Genomic DNA, 18,445 nt, shown 5'->3' with positions numbered 1-18,445 from the left:
CGCCCCACTGCACTAATCAATACAAAGCCAAATGTTATTGTTTCATCTCATTCTCTGACTTTCACATTTTAATTTGGGTTGACGAGCACATGTTGGACACATTTCGTGTTAAAATACGCCACACAACGGGAACCCAAATTATAAACGTGCCTTGGATTATTCTGTCAAAATCTGCCCCCTTTTTTTTTTTACAGAGATGCCTTCGATGTGATTAGATCTGAAGGAAAGCTGGCAAGGAAAGGTGAAATAAGGAAAAGTATAACAATTTCATCTTCACTCACTGCCTGCTTTTTAGTTTTTGGTGGAACAGCAAGTGTGAAGTGACCACCATGTGATTTCGTCAAGTGGTTTAACCTGGCAGCCAAGGCCACTTTCCGCACTCTGTAATCGAGCTATCAATGATCATTAATGAGAGCGTGACATAACACTCCCAAGACCTTTTGGCCACATTTCCCAACACTCTGGCCTCCCTCCCAGCCTCCCTTTTCTCCCAATGACCCCGTCTGTGCCTCTGTCACATTAACCCACAAGGCCACGAGGTACAACCACGGAGATGAACGCATGCTTTTCGTGCATCCCACTTTGCGTCCGGTTTACATGACATGGGACCTTAGTGGCTTGTTCAAGGATACATCAATTGCTGACGGTGGCATGATCGGATCTGCACTGACCTTGGGATTGAACTGCAGCATAAGCAAAGAAAGAGGGAAGGAGAAGGAGCGGAGGAGGGCTGTTGCAACAGAACAGGGACGCTGGGAATAAAAGATGGGCGGTAAAGAGAAAAGAAGGTGGAAGGGCATGTGACTTGATTGAGAGGCCCCAAAGATGAGCAATTTAAAGATATGAGCAGAGGAAGGGAGGGAGAGGGGGATGATGGACGGAGTAGAAATGGAGGGGGGAGCCATATGGTAGCAATACAAATGTATTAAACAATAAATCAGTGGAAGAGCGAGTGGACTGCCAGGTGGGGCTACAGGCAGGTCCTCCCAGCTGGAGGTGCAGAGGTTCAAGTTGGAAAAGAACAAGAATTTCTGCTTTTTAAAAACGCAAAATGCAAAGTTGACACATTTAAACTTTTTTTCTTGCTTACTTTTGTTTGTTGCAAAGGTCAGCACAATGTTGGGTGCATGTGCCTTTAAGAGACGTGTTGTAGTTCTCTATATCTGAACGAAGGAACATCTTTAGTTTAAACGTCAACGACCACTTTAGAATAAATGTATTTACACACCTGCAGCTATTTGTTCTGCAGAAATGGACAGAAGTTGGTTTTAACGCATTGTGGTTGAAACACAGAGTAATCCCCAAAAGGCGTCCATTTTTAATCCCTTGATGATGTCTGGGTAGTGCGCCCAGCCAGTGTCCTGGCAGCCATCAGAACCCAGACCTGGGCTCCCATCCCAGAGGCACTGATGCGTACTACAGCTAGAACAAACATGGGCAGCCTGCACCTTGGCAGGATGGGGCAGGGTGGGTTGGTGGTTGGGGGACAGGACAGGAGTGTAGGAGTGTGGAAGAGTGGAATTAAAGAGCAGCATACCTTGGTTTGAAGATAGTGGGGGTAGTAGTAGGTGTACTGAGGGTACATTGGCTGCTGCTCCAATCGCTTGCCCATGTAGCTGGAATCCTTAGCACTGAGGCAGGGAACGGTGACACGGGGGCGGGAGCTGCCAAGTAGCTAGCAATGTGATAGAGGCAACAGAGAGGCTGTGCAATCCCAGTCCTTGCTGTCTGCACCGCAAGTCCGTCTTCCGGGGAGAAGGAAAGATCTGCTTTCCGGACAGCGGTTTGGATCCGGAGAAGGTCTAGCCTCGGTCTGATCGGGAAGCTCTTGCCGGCTGTGCTTCACTTGTTCAGAGACTTGGTATGAGGCAGGTGTTCACTCACTTGCTGCTGGATCAATGAAAATATCTCCACAAGTGCGAGATCTGAGAGCGGCGCGTTCGACAGTGACTGCTGTCGGATAGTGAGGGGTGAGGTAGAAGAGAAAGAGGAGAGAGGAGAAGCAAGGAGGCGCAGGTGGAAGTAGCTCTTGTAATCCTAAAAATGTTGAAAATGGGAGAGGAAGAAGAGGAGGAGGAGAGGAGAAAGAAAGGAACAGTAAGGAAAACGGTAAAGGGTGTATCGGTTGTCTGTTTGAGCTGTTTCACTCCAGTCTTTTTGCCTGGGCTTTAATCCGACTCTCTCACTGCCCCCTCACTGTCTTCCCCTTTTTACATCCACGCAAATAACACACTCTCACTCACTCACACACATTCATGCACGCACATGCACACTTTCTCTCTTGTCTGATTTGACGACGGCTGTCCTGCTTGACAGAGGAAGGTATCCCTGGTGCCAGTTGCCAGCAGATGCACTTTGAGGCGCGGGATCACAACAGGAGAGCTTAGCGCAGACACAGAAAGCAATCACAGTCTGGAGCAGCGGGGGCCAGCGGGAGCACCGATGATAGAGAAATTATCCCAGTTTCTAAATAATGTGTCAACAAAAATCCACTGGTTGGATAGCCAATCCTCTGAGTTCCTGGTAGTAGACAAGTGAAAAAAGAAGCTGTCACTGTGTCCCGGGTGCCCAGGGGAGACGGAGTCCCTCGTCTGCGATGCTCCTTCTTTTTGCTGTTGTAAAATGTGTTCCTTATTCTTCCTCTAAGCAGCCTGCCTCTCTCGCGTGCTCCTTCTCTGTCACTCAGTCTCTCTCTCTCTCTCTCTCTCTCTCTCTCCCCCTCTCCTCCACACTGACAGGGTGGTAAAGGGGGCTCGTCCGACGCTACAAGCAGAGCAGACTGCCTCCTCCTTCCCCAGCCCAGCCGGTGGGAGGATCTTGAGCGGCTCTGTGCGAGTGAGAGATCCAGACACAGACCAGCGGGCTGCAGCGTTTTCACAACCTGAGAGAACGCAGGGAAAGAGGAAGAGGAGGAGAGGAGCGGACACTGGAGGGGTTGGTGTCAGCGTGAGCAGTCGATTCCCCCTACTGGCTGCATACGGCGTTGCCACCTGGAACACAGTGTCTTCATGTCAATGTGTTCGCTCGTTAAAGTATAAACTTTTACTTCAGCAGCTTCTCAGGAAGTATATTTATAGGGCAATGTCTTCTTTTTTCTGTGTTTCAAGAAGTCTGCTGAGAGAATTGAACAAAACTGGCACCAAAGACTAGAAGATTAAATTACTGGAGTAAAAACGACTCAAACTTGTCACAATTTGCACACATGAACACAGAACTAGGTTATTTCTGGCATCTCACATAAAAGCAACACGTTAATCTTCCAGTGCAAAATTGGGTTTTACTTAACATTTTTAAGAGGGAAGTTTCAGTGCATTTGCAGGCTGTGTACACAATAACTTTAAATTTAAAAAAGTATGAACATTATTTTGCTTTTGCACATTTGTGTGATCCAGTAGACACTGTTAGTCCCATCCAAGCATAATAAAACTAAAATATTTTTGTACATTATTATTATTAATTAAAACTAAATTTGGAAATGCATAGAACAATCTGATTTATGGAGATAAAACAGTTGTTTGTAAATATTAATATTGTGCACACTGATGTTGTGAATGTAATATATTATTGATACATTATTACATAACAGTTAATTATTGTGGCATTATAATGCATTTATCATACTACGCAGCTCTAAATCTTTCAGATAGATAAAAAAAATCTTTGGAGAAAATTTATATTTACAGATTTTTATAATCAAGGAAAATTAATATGAAACTTTAACAAGTTACAAAAACATATTTTTCAAGTAAAACAAGTACACATTGAACTTAAACTGATTTCTTCTTGTAGCTCTAAAATTTTAATTAAAAAACTTTATGATGAAATTATACATAATGATTATTACATAAAAACAGACTAGTTAATGAATCACAATAAAACAGACACCTAAAGGGTGTTTTGCCTATAAAATATGATTTAAGCATATTTTAGGAAAAACAACCTGCAGAACAAGTAGATTTGACTTACTCCAACTTCACAAGTGGGGCATCAGCGGCGTAGAATGGCAGCGGCTGCTTCATTTCGAACCACTAGTCAATGGGGTTGATTCAAACTGGCCATGGCACGAATATTTCCAGTTGCATTCCAGAGAAAGCTTGCCGCATACTATCTGCTGCACCGCTAAAGCTAGGTATGGGTTCTATTTTAGCCACGAGCCGTTTCTGGGGCAAACGCACATAGACACTTTGTTTCAGTGCAAAACGTCCAGTAATTTTCAAAATAAATGACTATTGCAGCAATGCGATTTTATATCTATGTAGATTGCATCTACACATGTGATCTCACAGCTTTCTTTACTATCAGTCTCTTTTGAGAAATGCAGCGGTGTGTTTTCATGGCTTCAGTCCTGGCAGTGGAGAAAAACAGCATTAATCTGCAGGTTTTAACCAAATTTTAATGTTTTTAAGACCTTTTTTAAGGCTACTTTGACCAAATTTAAGCTATTGTTTAAAATTTAATTTAAGCTATAATTTCCAGCTATTGCCTGGAACCGGTGCTAACCACGTCGCGAACGTGGGATTAGCCATCCAGTTACCATTAACCTTGCACTTCCCCATGGCGCAAGCTCCCACTAGCTTAACCAGCTAATGTGCTCATCTAAAAATAGCCCCCTTTCACAACCAACTGAATGCTTCGCTTTCGCCAATATCACACATAAAAAATGCTGAACACTAACTAGAAATTCACGAAAATGTTATACAAATAAAAGAATCTTGTTTATTGGGTCTTTGGTAATTTAAAACCTTTGGAAACTGTATTTAAGGATTATTTGTAATTTCTAAGGATTTTTAAGGCCTTAAATTTGGAAAAGCAAATTTAAGACTTTTTAAGGACCCACAGATACCCTGATTATATATGACATCATACGTGATTCACTTCTTCTTCTTGGTTTAACGGCGGATGGTATAAACAAAACATGACCTTTGAAGTCACGGAGGATTTGGTGATCTTGCGAGTCCGGTGAGGACTGCGGAGAAGCCGCTTCACGGCTGAGACTCTCCCGGTGTGGACTGATGAGCAGCGATTAAACTATCCCGTCGCCGTTCCGTGCTGCAGATGCCTCCAGTTTGAAGTTGGGGTTTCAGAACTCTAAATAAAATAAATGCTTAGAAGGAACTGACAAAACAGTTTTCCCCTGTGATTCACATTTTAACTTTACCTTTCTCAAATCACCAACATTCCATTTATGCAACTTCTTTGAAATTTCCGCTCAGAAGCTTTAATTTCACAGCTGTGGAGGAAACACTTGATTTACAGTGAAATCTAAACACTATTTAAGATAAATACCAGTGATATGTGTTTAAAGAGCTGCGTATCAATCAGAACATGAGGTTTTCCTTTTCTCCATCCGATGGAGCTGAAACCACAATGTGATTTTAAAAGGTTAACTCAGCCGCTGTCAGAGCCGGAGGAAAAAGGGTTGAGTTTAAATGTTTTGTTTGGAAGCACTTACGGAAATCGTGGCTTTGCACATTTAAACCCTGACAAAAGTGTTAAAGTATTTTGGAAGATTTGCAGCATCAAGGGTCCTGTGATAAACAAAGCAAACATGTCAAGGCTGAGGTAAGAGGAACCAGGTCCAATTTGATGCAGAAAACATTTACTTGATGTAAAATTCAAAGTATTATGTTAATGTCAGTGTTAGGGCACCTGTTTTCTAGTTTTAGTCACCTGGTGTGGTGGAAATGTTGCATGCTTTGTTAAAGGTGCGGTTTACTCGTTTCTTCAATACATTTGAAGTGTTCTCACTTATGAGTGTTAAAAAAAGAAAGCTATGATGTTCCTGTTCTTTGTTGGTGCAGAGGTGGGCTAAAAACAGCAGGACTGGTCAATATTATTAATAATATGCACACACCTTGCTTCTGATTCGCTAACAGAACACGTTCTGCCATGTTGCAATGTCACCATCACCAAGACACTCTCCGGTCTCTTTCCTCGCTGCAAAAAATTTAAAAAGCCTTCCTGAGGGCAGGCGTGAGCCAAGATGGCCGAGGCCATGAATACAAATTCACAGTGAGACATAAATATGTGAGGATTTTCATATCCTAGCGTTTCACCATCTACTTTCTATCGGAAGCTAACGCAGGAGATAGATGTAGAAGACTGTTTTCATGTTCAGCCTGCAAGAAAAACTCAGTGACAAAAAAAACTGGTTATTGTTTAATGGTTTCAGTGGTCCACATCTTTAAAGAAAGTTGTTCATAAAAGGCATATAGTAATTTGAGTAATGTGACAACATGAAATTGTTTGACTAAGCATTTATTTTCCATTTAAGATTAATACATGCTTTGCTACACATCTCACAATAAGCTAAATCATCACAAAAAACGGTACTTAGTACTGCTTAGGCTCAGCAGGGGGACCGCAGGGGGCCCCCAAGCTTGCTGTCAGGGTGGCACTAGCCCACCCTGGACTCCCCTATGAGCTGCCCCTGTACATTTGGCTAAGGGATCGACAGGATCGACTCCAGCATGAGAATCACTGCAAAGTTCCGAAAGAATAGTACATATTTTAACAGACATGGAAAAATATATATAATTATCAGATAGGCCACTTTTATCAGGTGAGAGACGAGTGTGATGTAGATTCTGGATCACCAGATTAACAGCTTCTGCTTCACAGACACAAACTCTTAGGCCTAGTCCACACGTAGTCCGGGGTTTTTTGAAAACGAATATCCGCCCCTCCAAAAACTTTCATCCACACCACCGTGTTTTAAAAACAAAATCTGTCCACACGTACCCGGATAAATACGTTGTTAAGGACATGCCAGGCCTGTAGGCGGCAGTACTTCCCCCGTTCTTAACCTCGTCCTTCGTCTGTGGTCTTCCGCAAGGAGCAGTAATTCCGCTTGCAAAAACAAACAAGCAGAAAGCGCTTGGACAATTGATGGATCGGGTAGTGACAGAGCGCAGCTCTGAGGGCTTCCATGATGCCGGCTAGTGTAAACACAGGTCGCACACGTGATGTCAGCATTTTTTTGTCGCGGAAAGTGACGTTGCGGACCTTAAAACTCCGGTTTTGTCCGTCCACACGCAGACACCCAAAACGGAGAAAACGCAGATCTTCACTTTGGCCGGAGTTTTTAAAAAGATCCGTTTTCGTGTGAAAAAAACTCTGTTTTCTTGTGGATGACAGGCCAAAATGTAGAAAAATATCTACGTTTTGGCAGATCCCCGGCTACGTGTGGACAGGGCCTGAGTGTTTGTGGAAAGACAAAAAGTCTGAGACAGAAAAAAAAAAACGATGGAAAAAGTAATGAGAGAAAAGGTGGAGAGCAAAAATAAGACTGAAGCAGGAAAGATTCATATTTCTTTATATCACTGTGTGCCCAGTGAGCAATCCGGTGGAGTCTGGTCTATCTTTATAGATACCAGGATCATTGTTTCTGTATTTTCCCTTTTTTCGTATGAAGTGGAAAAGAGCAGCAGAGAAATTTACCTTCATGAAGGTTTTATCCACAGAACGTGTTAAATTAATCTCACACACTTTTTTAAAAACTCAAGCATGTTCCTAATTATGATATACAGATTAAATGCACTCTAAACAAAACTCAGCTAAGATAAGGGGATATTTTTTAATCTACAACATTAGGAAACCGTAAAAAGTGTAAGTTTAAATGAAATTGAAAATGTCAGTACTCTTATGGTAGGACAAATAGCCACACAAATTAAACCTTTAGGACATAGAAATATAGGTGATTGTATGCTGGTATTTGTTGCTTTTTCCAACCACTTAAAAAAATAATTCCAATTAGTCGACACAAAATGGAAACAGTAGAGTTCTGTTACACAGACATGGTCAGCTAAAGCATTAATATTCATCCAGCCATTAAGAATTAAAAGTTGGGAGTTGATCCTTGAAACCAAAGAACCCGACTTGTGACGATCGCACAAAAGAGACCATACTGAGAAATATGTGACAGGAACTTTTAAGCGCTAGGGATAAATAAATTAAGGCAGAACCAATGTGAGTTTTATCAAACTACAAAAATCTAATCTTAATAAATCTATTTAACAAAGGAAAAATTTTTAAATTAGATAAAAGCTCCATATATTTTATGTAAAATGATGATTTATTTTTGTGTATTTTCAATGCCAAAAATCTGCTCTTTGGTATTTTGGTTGATTGTTCTGCAGCCAGATCTTTCAAATATTGTCTGAGACAAAACAGAAACCATCTGCTGCTCTTCTATGGCGAGGCCTTCCTCTGATGCTTGTTTATTCACTTTCTAAATTGAGGGCAAGAGTGAGTCATTCACAAGTTGTTAAAATATAAATAAAAGAGCCTAGCATGCTCTTGTCACAACTTCCTTTTCAAGAATCAGGAAACACCAAAGAAGTGTTATTAGGCTCAAAAATTTTATAGATTGTATCTTGAATTATAATTAAATGATATATTTTATGTGTAAGCTTTGATTAGCAGGTAAGGACAATGTTGTGTAAAAGCCCTAATAGCGTTTTAAATTAGCTTTGAGATGTTATTTATCTAGGTCCTACTATAACAATTAAAAAGCTGAAGATCTACAAGCTTTCTTGTAAGTACCAAAACCCTAAAGGACTTGTTTGATGTGGCTTTCAAAAAGTAATTCCTGGTATGTCCACAACATTTCTGTGAACTATCAGAGAAACTACTGTCCTTCATCAAGCTGCTTCAGAACCAAAAAGGCTTTGTTTCCTGTGGCTGGCTGAAGTGTCCTTCCAGTGGGTGTTTCCCAGAAATGACCAGTTGCGTGAAAGTCGAGGGAAGGCAGGCGCCACGGCAGGAGGAGGGTGGGTAACAGGAGGGGGGGGCGGAGGAAAGAGGTTAGGGAACACTGTGGCCCAACTTTCCAGGAAAAGAAGAGTTTTTTTTTATCTTGAATTTTTGGGCAATCTTCATATTTATCAAACAAATATTTTACAAACCTGCTGTTGAATTCCAAAACAGTACCTCTCAATATACTGGTGAACGTTCTCAGTCTTCCAGGTCCCAGTAGTCCAAAGGGGTTTGAATGAAGGCAACTGGACTTCTTCGATTCTTTGGTTTCTTGGAGCGAAACGGTTTCCTTCATTCGGAACCTCCTTGGAGTACCTCGCAAAGACTTTGTTCATCATAAAAATCAAACACTTTACCAAATGATGATTTCATTAACATTTAGATCCAACGCTGCTTAGAACTAGGGATGGACAATATATCGGCATCAATATCGGTATCGGCCGATGTTAGTCTTTTTTTTAACATATCAGTAACGGTTCGATAAATAAAACCGGGCCATTATTAACAACCAATATTTTTTCTATCTCGTCTCTGTTTGTTTGCCTGTTTCAGAGAATGATGCGTACTTGTTTAGTCATGTGAACAGTGAATGAATTCATCTCAGAACAGTAAACGTGTGCATTGTGTGTGCATAATGTCTCTCTGACATATCAAAATGGATGAAATCCCACAATCTCCAACTCAACCTCTCTAAAACTGATCTACTTGTCATCCCAGCATAACCATCCATACAACACAATATCTCAATGCAAAATGACTTCCTATCTCTGGCTCCTTCAAAGGCAGTTCGAAATCTGGGTGTTGTGATTGATGAACACCTGACCTTTAAAGATCATGTTGCCTCTGTTGCTCGTTCATGCCGTTTTGCGCTGTATAACATACGGAAGATCAGACCATACCTAACACAACATGCCACCCAGCTCCTGGTGCAATCTACTGTCATCTCCCGCCTCCATTACTGCAATGTCCTTCTAACTGGTCTTCCAGCCTGTACTGTGAGACCTCTTCAAATGGTCCAGAACGCAGTGGCGCGTCTGGTCTTCAATCAGCCAAAAAGAGCACATGTCACCCCTCTGTTCATTGAGCTCCACGGGCTACCGCTAGCAGTACACATCAAACTCAAATTGCTAACACTAGCATACAAAGTCCGAGATGGTACGTCTCCCATCTACCTGAATCCTCTTGCAAAGGCTTACGTCTCGGCCCGGCCACTCCGGTCATCACAGGACCGTCGGCTAGCAGTGCCTACACCACACTCAGGACAATCCAGACTCTTCTCATGCATCGTTCCACAAATGTGGAATGACCTTCCAAGCACTGCCAGAACTGCGGCTTCCTTTTCAATTTTCAAGAAACTCCTGAAGACCCTGCTTTTCAGAGAGCATCTTCTTAACTAGCACCTTCCCTGCATCCGTGCCCCCTATCTACCGTCCACTCCTTTGTTCCCTCCTCTCCATGATTGATGTCAAGTTGTTGTTATTGTTGTTGTTAGCCTCAAGGGCAACATGCCGATTATCACTTGTAAGTCGCTTTGGACAAAAGCGTCTGCTAAATACATAAACATTATAACGTACATTCAGTTTTAATAATTTTCATTCTATACAAATTCTGCTGATTTTAGAAGCATTAATGTCAGTATATCGGAATCGGCACATATTGGTTATCAGCCGTAACAGTGATCTCAATATTGGATATCGGTATCGGCCCAAAAATTTCATATCAGTGGATCACTACTTAGAACTTGACATCTGTTGTTCAACATAATCTCACAAATAATTATCCATAATAAATCTTTGCTCCAAAGCCAAATATTCAGATTTTTAAGACAACAAAAACACATTTGTCAAATTGTTTCAATTAAACCGGCTGAAATAAACTAAATAAATCTCTTTCGATTGTCAGTGGTACCCACAGTGATTTTAAAACTGCAAATTTGTCCATTACTTCATATATATGTATATGTATGTATGTATATATATATATATATATATATATGTATATGTATGTATGTATATATATATATATATATATATATATATATATATATATATATAGATAGATAGATAGATATATCGTAAATCCTCTAATACAGGCCGGTATTCAATTAAAGGCCGGGTCTCCAATTTTGGACGGTGTCGGAGTCGGCGGAGGTGAATAATGGCCGGTCTCTTATTGTGGCCGGGTGGAATGTGGTAACAAGCAAGTACGGGGGCGGTTGTGTCATCGTCTCACTTTTGATTTGCGAGTGATAGACCGCGAGGGTAACTTTAACCGTGCGGAGACGAAGAGGAGGCGAAAATTTGATATCAAGTTCAAAGAGAACGTGCGCTGCAGAACACTGGGGAGCAATAGGGGTTTTATGAACTAGCCGACTTCACTATAGTGACTTTTTATGCCTGTCGTCGACTAGTCGCTGTCACGTGATAATTACCGGCAAGATGCAGCCCTCGGAAAAGACAGCAGCCTGCTATCAGCAGGTGACAAGCTCCTGCGCTCGGGGGGGGGGGGGGGGCAATGCGCTCTGCCAGAGCGTCGGTACTGACACGCGATCGTTCATGTCGGTTCATTTCCTTTAATGTTTTCTGTCTTTTATTTGCGCCTGATGTGTATCGCTGCTGTGGAGCGGGGCACATCACCTTGTCCTCCGACGCACTGATCACTGATACGGCCGCCAAGCAGGGAGCTCTCCGCTGTTTTTGCGGTCGGTAATCTGCCTCCTGAGCACGGCCACAGTAACAATCAGGTGTTGCCAAATTATTTAACACGCAATCGTTCATGTCGGTTCATTTCCTTTGATGTTTTCTGTCTTTTATTTGCGCCTGATGCGTTTCGCTGCTGGGGAGCGGGGCGCATCAACTTGTCATCCGGTGACGCACTGATCACTGATGCGGCCGGCAAGCAGCGAGCACTCCGCTGTTTTTGCGGTCGGTAGATCTTTTAGAACTGCAGTTCAAAGGTAACTCATAAGGTGAATATATATGAACCCAGGTAGCAGTTTTTCTTTAGGATTGAGAGGACATGCAGGAAGATAATAAACAGACAGGACAGAAAAATAGTCAAATATAAACAAATTAGTTTTTGTACCTGCTGGTTGCAACAAACAGACACTAGTGAAGGTAATCAGAAGTGAGAAACAGAAAATGAAATAATTATTTTAATGTTTAGAGCAGCAGGAACTCTGAGAGGCTGCAGGCGCATCAGTGAGTTTGCGGCCGCTGCGCAGGGGGAGGGGGGAGAGGGCTGAAGCAGGGGGAGGGGGGAGAGGGCTGAAGCAGGGGGAGGGGGCAGAGGGCTGAAGCAGAAACTACCGTTGTTAAAAGAAATGTGTTTAACTTTGAAAATGTGGGCCCAATATTAATTGTCAAAAACTCCAACGAACCATTAGTTCATTTTGCTCAAATAGAAATAGAGGCCTGCCTCTAATACTGGCCCTCCTTCCAGTAAAGGCCTGGAGCTTGATGAGCTTGGGTCAAATACAGGCCCAGGCCTGTATTAGAGGATTTACTGTATATATATATATATATATATATATATATATATATATATATATATATATATATATATATATATATATATATATATATATATATATATATAGACACACACACACACACATATTTACTATACTGTGCAAAATGTATCAGGCCACAGTTTGTGAAAAGCAGGACATTCTAACATATTCCGGTTTCAGGAACTAGAAGTGAGCCACTTCAGAGATGAGCTTCAGACATCAGGATTTGGAGTCTTATTCTTCGATATGTGGACATCTAGCCTTGGATTGGATTACACCAGCATGACTCAGACACTAACTATTTGCTGTGCAATGTTGATGTTTTAAATAACACAAGTCTGAAGGAGTTCTGCTGTGTGGTGGAGTTGCTAATGCTAATGGTTAGCTTGTAGTCGAGACATTCTCTGCTGTTTCCTGGATGCTAAACTAACAATAGCCATTCCCAATCACAAGTCAGGATGGGAGAGGCCATGAATGTTAAGTGACAGTGTGACGTAGATTTTCACGGTCTACATTTAATCAGCTCCTAAGGTAGGAAAAAGGGTTGGAAGAATATTTTTACATTTACCCTGCATGTAAAACTCTTTGTGATTGAACATTTTTCAAAAATAACAAGTAAAATATTGATTTCACAGTGATTTTTAGCTTTAAGGACTTACTTGTCCATAAGAAATGTCGCCAATTCTGCATTAATTTAGGTACTTCTGCAAACGCACACATCTGCTCAGTTACTGACAACTGTATGTAAGCAGATGTTGAACACTGTTGGCTCATGCTAAGCAGCACTTAATTCTAATTGCATGGGGGCCTACGGGATGGGCAGGTGGGCTTAGCAAAAAAAAAGACAAATTACCTACATTATATCGCAGTACAGGGTAAGACCAACACTTATACAGATTTCTTAAAAACAGCTTTCAAAATACCTGAAAGGGGGGAAAACAATTGCTGCTTAAAGAATAATCAGTATGAATAGTTAAGAAAATATGAAAAGTTGACACAAAAAGCCCAGAGCCCATGTTCAGAGCAAGAATTAGTCATTGCAAAACCTACACCACCAATGCTTTATTGTAAATACCGTTTTAATCTGTTAAAGAGGACGATCACTGAGAAATGTATACTTGCTCTTTTTGAAATGAGATCATGTGAGTTTCATGTTCAACGTGAAAATAGTCTTCTAAGGGCCGTGATATACTTGCTGTTTAACGACGCAAGCACACGTTTAAAATGGCTGCCAAGCATTACTTGCGTTGATTTGAAGCATTGTTTGTGTGCATCCTCCAAAATTAATGTGACGCATCTGAACACGATAACATACGTGTAACCAGTAGGTGGAATTGACACACTCACCATGGTGACTTCGTCTCTGGTTTAGAGGTCTTTCACTCCATCTACGATCACGTCTTTTTTTCTGTTGTGACCTCAAACCTGTTACTGATCTCCTCTGTTGACGCCATGTTTGTTTGGTTACACCCACAAACCAGGCTCTTTATCTGGTCTGAGAACTCTAGTGTGCCCCCCTAGTGGAACACTCCAGTACTACATGGAGTGTTGTGTAGCAGCAAGTATGCGAACAAAGACACTGTCTGTGTCAATGCTCGGGTCAGTACAAACCACACTGATCTAGGTTATACTATAAATTAGCATTGATAGGCTTACCCCTATTGCCTTGTGACCGCATTATATGGTGAAGACAAGAGCATCTTAGCTAGTAGAAGCTAACCATTAGCATTAGCAACCCCACAACATGGCAGAACAGGTTCAGATTCCATTTTTGGTTCTTTTTTAAACACTGGAAAGGTTTCTCTTTACCTTGCTAACGTTTCGTTTGCCGACTGCAAAACATCCTCAGAGCTGATGCTGATGGTGACGTCACTTCAGAACAGGTTCAGGCTTTGTTTGGTTGTTTGTGGAGAAAAAACAACGTTGCATTGTTTAATAAAGAAGAGCAAATGGAGCCACATTCAACTGGGTTTCATGTCATGCAAATAATGTAAATACAAGCAATCCTTTCAACGGCATCTCCGTGTCCAAAGTGTCCAAACTCCTATAAGCCTGGTGTATATCCAATACATCTTGTGTCCTAAAACCTTCTTATCAGCGCACCAACAAATGACTACCTGAGGTAATGCAACACATTCTCCCTTTGAGAGTATAATTTTCCAAAGCACAAAGAGCACAGTGATGTAGTCAAGATATCAGTGCAGTGTACTTCTCTTTAATATGATTTCTTTATACAGGATGGTGTCATCACATGGTCTTGGCTGCTTATCTAATACTGTAAAGGGGGGCAGACAGTCTCCGGACCACCAGCTCTTCACCGAGACTCTTGATAAACACCAGGCCCATTTTCAGTGAGTCATTAGCTTCTATCACAACACAAAGGAGAGCCATGCAGGCTTAATGGGGAGGAAATATGAAACCAGACACGCATGAGTAAAAATGACGCAAAGCACACCCAGTCAGAGACAGGCAGTAGACCTGAAACAGTTAATTGCAGTCACTTACTGGATCTCAGTTACAAAAGTGGCTCATTTCCTGATTAACATAGTTCTTAGGAAAAATCACTGTTGTTACAGATTACAGTATACTTTGAAAAGAGGCCAATCGTTCGTTAGGTTGGTGTTGTGACTTTGCATGTAGCTGCATATGAATTGGTCTTTATGAATGTTTATTCAAAATCAGGTGGTCTGCAGCTGTGGTAACACGAGGAAAATCAGCTATATGAGGCTAAATTTATGTGAGAGAACTTGAAGATTGCCCACGGGTCACGCTTTGGTCACCAGACCAAACCGCCATATCGTGATAACCAGCTACAGAAAAGGAGAGTATAATTCAGTCTATGACAACATAGAGGAGATTATGATGAGATAATCTGCAAAATAAGATGCAAGTGCTTTATAGACAGAGTGCGAGTAACACAATGGACATTTTCCACGTGGGCGTGCTCTGCCCAAAACATTCAAAATCCACGGTGCTTACAAAAAGACGATGGCAGCAGCTGTCACAGGGGAATAAAAAGAGGAAAAAATTACTTGGATCTCACATTGCCTATTAAAGCTTCATCAGAGCACTCAGCATGATGTGCGTTTTTGTTTTATTCATTGCGTTAACGCTTATAAATAGATCAAAGGGAAAAGCCAATACCTCCTGTCATCGCTGTGCAACTTTTTGTGTCTTTGAGTGCTTACACTTCTTTACGTATCTGACAGTTTTATACCAAAATACATCTAAAACAAGTCTCCACATAAGACATAAAAGCGAGAGGATGCTTGGTAACCTGTACATGAGACTAACACAGTAGCTGTATCAAAATGCACGCCAGTGAAAGAGTGAAACTGTGAAGCGGTACACTTGATAAGGGCTTTGCCCACAGCGGAGGAAGATTGGAGATTGGGGAAAAGAGTTTCATCTATCAGGAACAGATCTTATAGGCCTCTGAAGCTCAACGCTTCCTGCAATTGAGCAAAATGAGATGGGAGGACAGCAGCAAATTTTTAAAGCACAGCTAAGCCATCCTGGAATGAAGCGAAATGACCACATGTCACAGAAATGAGAGGCGAGAGGGAGGGGGACAGGCAGAGTGAGAAACAGCACGGGGAGAGAAAACAGAGAGGAATATTTCAGGGTGGTAAATGGAGCAGAACTCTATTCCAGCTCTTCTCTTAACCTCCTCCAGTGTCTCATCCTGTGCATGCAAAGCATGAAGCCCAGGAGACAAAGAAAACAGAGAGGGAGAGTGCAGGGAAGCTTCAGAACTATGCACTGGATCTATACACGTTCTGTTTTTGCACTTGTTACAGTGGTACAGTCCATGCTGTAGTTTGGTCATTATGATTGGAAGAATATGGAGGTCAAATGGGATTGGCTAGGGAGGGGAAATGTTGTTTATTGTTGATGTAAACAAGGCAACTGGCTAAGTGAGGATGCTTGACGTGCTAACCCTAACCCGAGGCGGTAACAAGCGGCAAAAATATAAAAATAGCAATAACTTTATTTATCCTAGTACTAACTGTATTCTTATTAGTAAAATTGCAAATGAAGAAATCACCAGATATGTTGTTACTGGTGTAGCGTGATGAATTGTCCATCTTTGACCTAAAAAGCCATGCTCTATTTGCTCTGCCCAAGCAGAAACACAAGTTTCTGACACAAGCCTAATTACAACATTTGGGCCAAGGCCACTCATGCTCTGTGCTCTTATCTAAACTGTTGCTTCCTCGGACAGCACAAGAAAGAAGAAAGAAGACCAAGAACTCTATTAAATAATAATTAGATAACGTCTGCTGGTCCAAATAATCATGTGAAGCTAATGTTCAATCAATCTGTGAAATGAGAATATTAATTACTTGATATTATAATCCTATGATAGTATATAATAAGTAATATAACTTTAATTCAGTTCAATTCAATTCAAAAATACTTTATTAATCCCAGAGGGAAATTGATTGCTGTAGTAGCTCAGAATAAAAAGAATAATCAAGTCATCAAAGAGTTATTGTATATTACAATGGCTGTTGGCAGGAAGGATCTCCAGTAGCGGTCAGTGTTGCAGCGAAACTGAAGAAGCCTCTGACTGAAGACACTCTTCCATTGTCGGACAGTCTTGTGAAGAGAATGCTCAGGGTTGTCCATAATTTTCTTGCTTCTCTGGAGAATCCTTCTTTGCATTATCTCCTCCAGCGGTTCCACAGTCGTCCCCAGAACAGAACCAGCCTGTTTTATCAGGCTGTTGAGCCTTTTCAGGTCCCTGCTTCTGATGCTGCTACCCCAACAGATGATGGCTGAAGAGATTACACTCTCAACAACAGACTTGTAGAAGATCTGCAGCATCTTGCTACAGACATTGAAGGACCTAAGCGTCCTCAAGAAGTGCAGTCTGCTGTGTCCCTTCTTGTAAACGGCTTCGCTGTTCTTTCTCCAGTCCAGTCTGTTGTCCAGGTGAACTCCAAGTTATTTGTATTCCTCAACCACCTCCACTTCTTCTCCCATGATGGAAACAGTGTTTGACTCCACCCTGTTTCTTCTGAAGTCTAAAATCATCTCCTTTGTTTTGTTCACGTTCAAGGTCAGATGATTGTTTCCACACTATGCCGCAAAGTGCTCCACCAGCTCTCTGTACTCAGCTTCCTGTCCATCTCTGATACAACCGACGACTGCAGAGTCATCTGAGTATTTCTGTAGATGACAGATGTCTGATTTGTACTGGACATCTGAGGTGTACAGGGTGAAAAGGAATGGTGAGAGTACAGTCCCCTGTGGTGCTCCAATGTTACTGATCGCCTGGTTTGATGTGCAGTTCTTCAGCCTCACAAACTGTGGTCTGTTTGTGAGGTAATCTTTAATCCAGGCGATAGATGAGGCCCCCACCTGTGTCTTCTGGAGTTTCTGGCAAAGTACATCAGGCTGAATTGTGTTAAATGCACTGGAGAAATCAAAGAACATGACCCTCACAGTGCTGCCTGCTTTGTCCAGATGACAGTGGATTGGTTGAAGCAGCTGGATGATGGCACCTTCAACTCCAACTCCATGGCGATAAGCAAACTGCAGCGGGTCCTGATATGTTCGAGTTTGCTTATTCAGGTGGACCAACAGGAGTCTCTCCAGGACCTTCATGATGTGGGATGTCTTATAATATTTACACTAGACTGATCACACGTAATGCTAAGTCACAGGACACATTTCCTTTTTCTGATCCAATCAGAACCTTCCAGATCTGACACGAGGCATGGTTTTGTTGGTGCTTGTATAATCCCTTTTTGTGTCAAGTTCTGATTCGACCATAAATCAAAACATCCATGTTATAAAAATATGCCCCACGTCATCTTAACTTCAGTTCAAAGCGTTCTAGAGAAGTTATCGGAGTGGCCAATCCGTAACTTTCCTCTTAAAGCCGAAAGAAACTAATGACAGGCTGGAATAAATCTGTTGCATGTTCCACCTGCTGCAACGGTTCCTTCAGAATAAAAGCTGAACCATCACGACCCCCTTCAGGGTCTCGCTGATGCCAATAAAACTGCCATGATCTGGGAGTAACTCAAGACTGGAAGGGTCGGCAACCGCTACATATCTACAGGCGTCGGTTCCAAGAGGGTCCAATCTGGACTCCCGGCATTCCGGATCTAAACGGGGACTTCCATTGGGGTACGTAGACCGACAGATGGCGTCTCAATGTGTGTT

At 41.9% G+C, this 18,445-nt stretch overlaps 1 protein-coding gene across 3 annotated transcripts in view; it reads right to left on the bottom strand.

The window, feature by feature from the left end:
- The window catches only part of rbms3 (RNA binding motif, single stranded interacting protein), a 473,759-nt gene that overhangs the window by 298,567 nt on the left and 156,747 nt on the right, over positions 1 to 18,445 (bottom strand). For 2 of the 3 annotated variants that reach the window (XM_015973526.3, XM_015973527.3), the window contains exon 1: positions 1,538 to 1,835. The exons of the other annotated variant lie outside the window; for it this stretch is intronic. In XM_015973526.3, coding sequence (XP_015829012.3) covers positions 1,538 to 1,612 — 75 coding nt within the window. In that variant the 5' untranslated portion in view covers positions 1,613 to 1,835. Of the gene's footprint in view, positions 1 to 1,537; positions 1,836 to 18,445 lie in introns of those variants that run through there. 3 annotated transcript variants of the gene reach the window in all.

The sequence above is a fragment of the Nothobranchius furzeri genome, chromosome 19 (genome assembly GCF_043380555.1).
Source record: "Nothobranchius furzeri strain GRZ-AD chromosome 19, NfurGRZ-RIMD1, whole genome shotgun sequence".
In the NCBI taxonomy this organism is placed as follows: Eukaryota; Metazoa; Chordata; class Actinopteri; order Cyprinodontiformes; family Nothobranchiidae; genus Nothobranchius; species Nothobranchius furzeri.
Note: the sequence above shows the minus strand (reverse complement) of the source record. Positions and strands in the feature narration are given on the sequence as shown.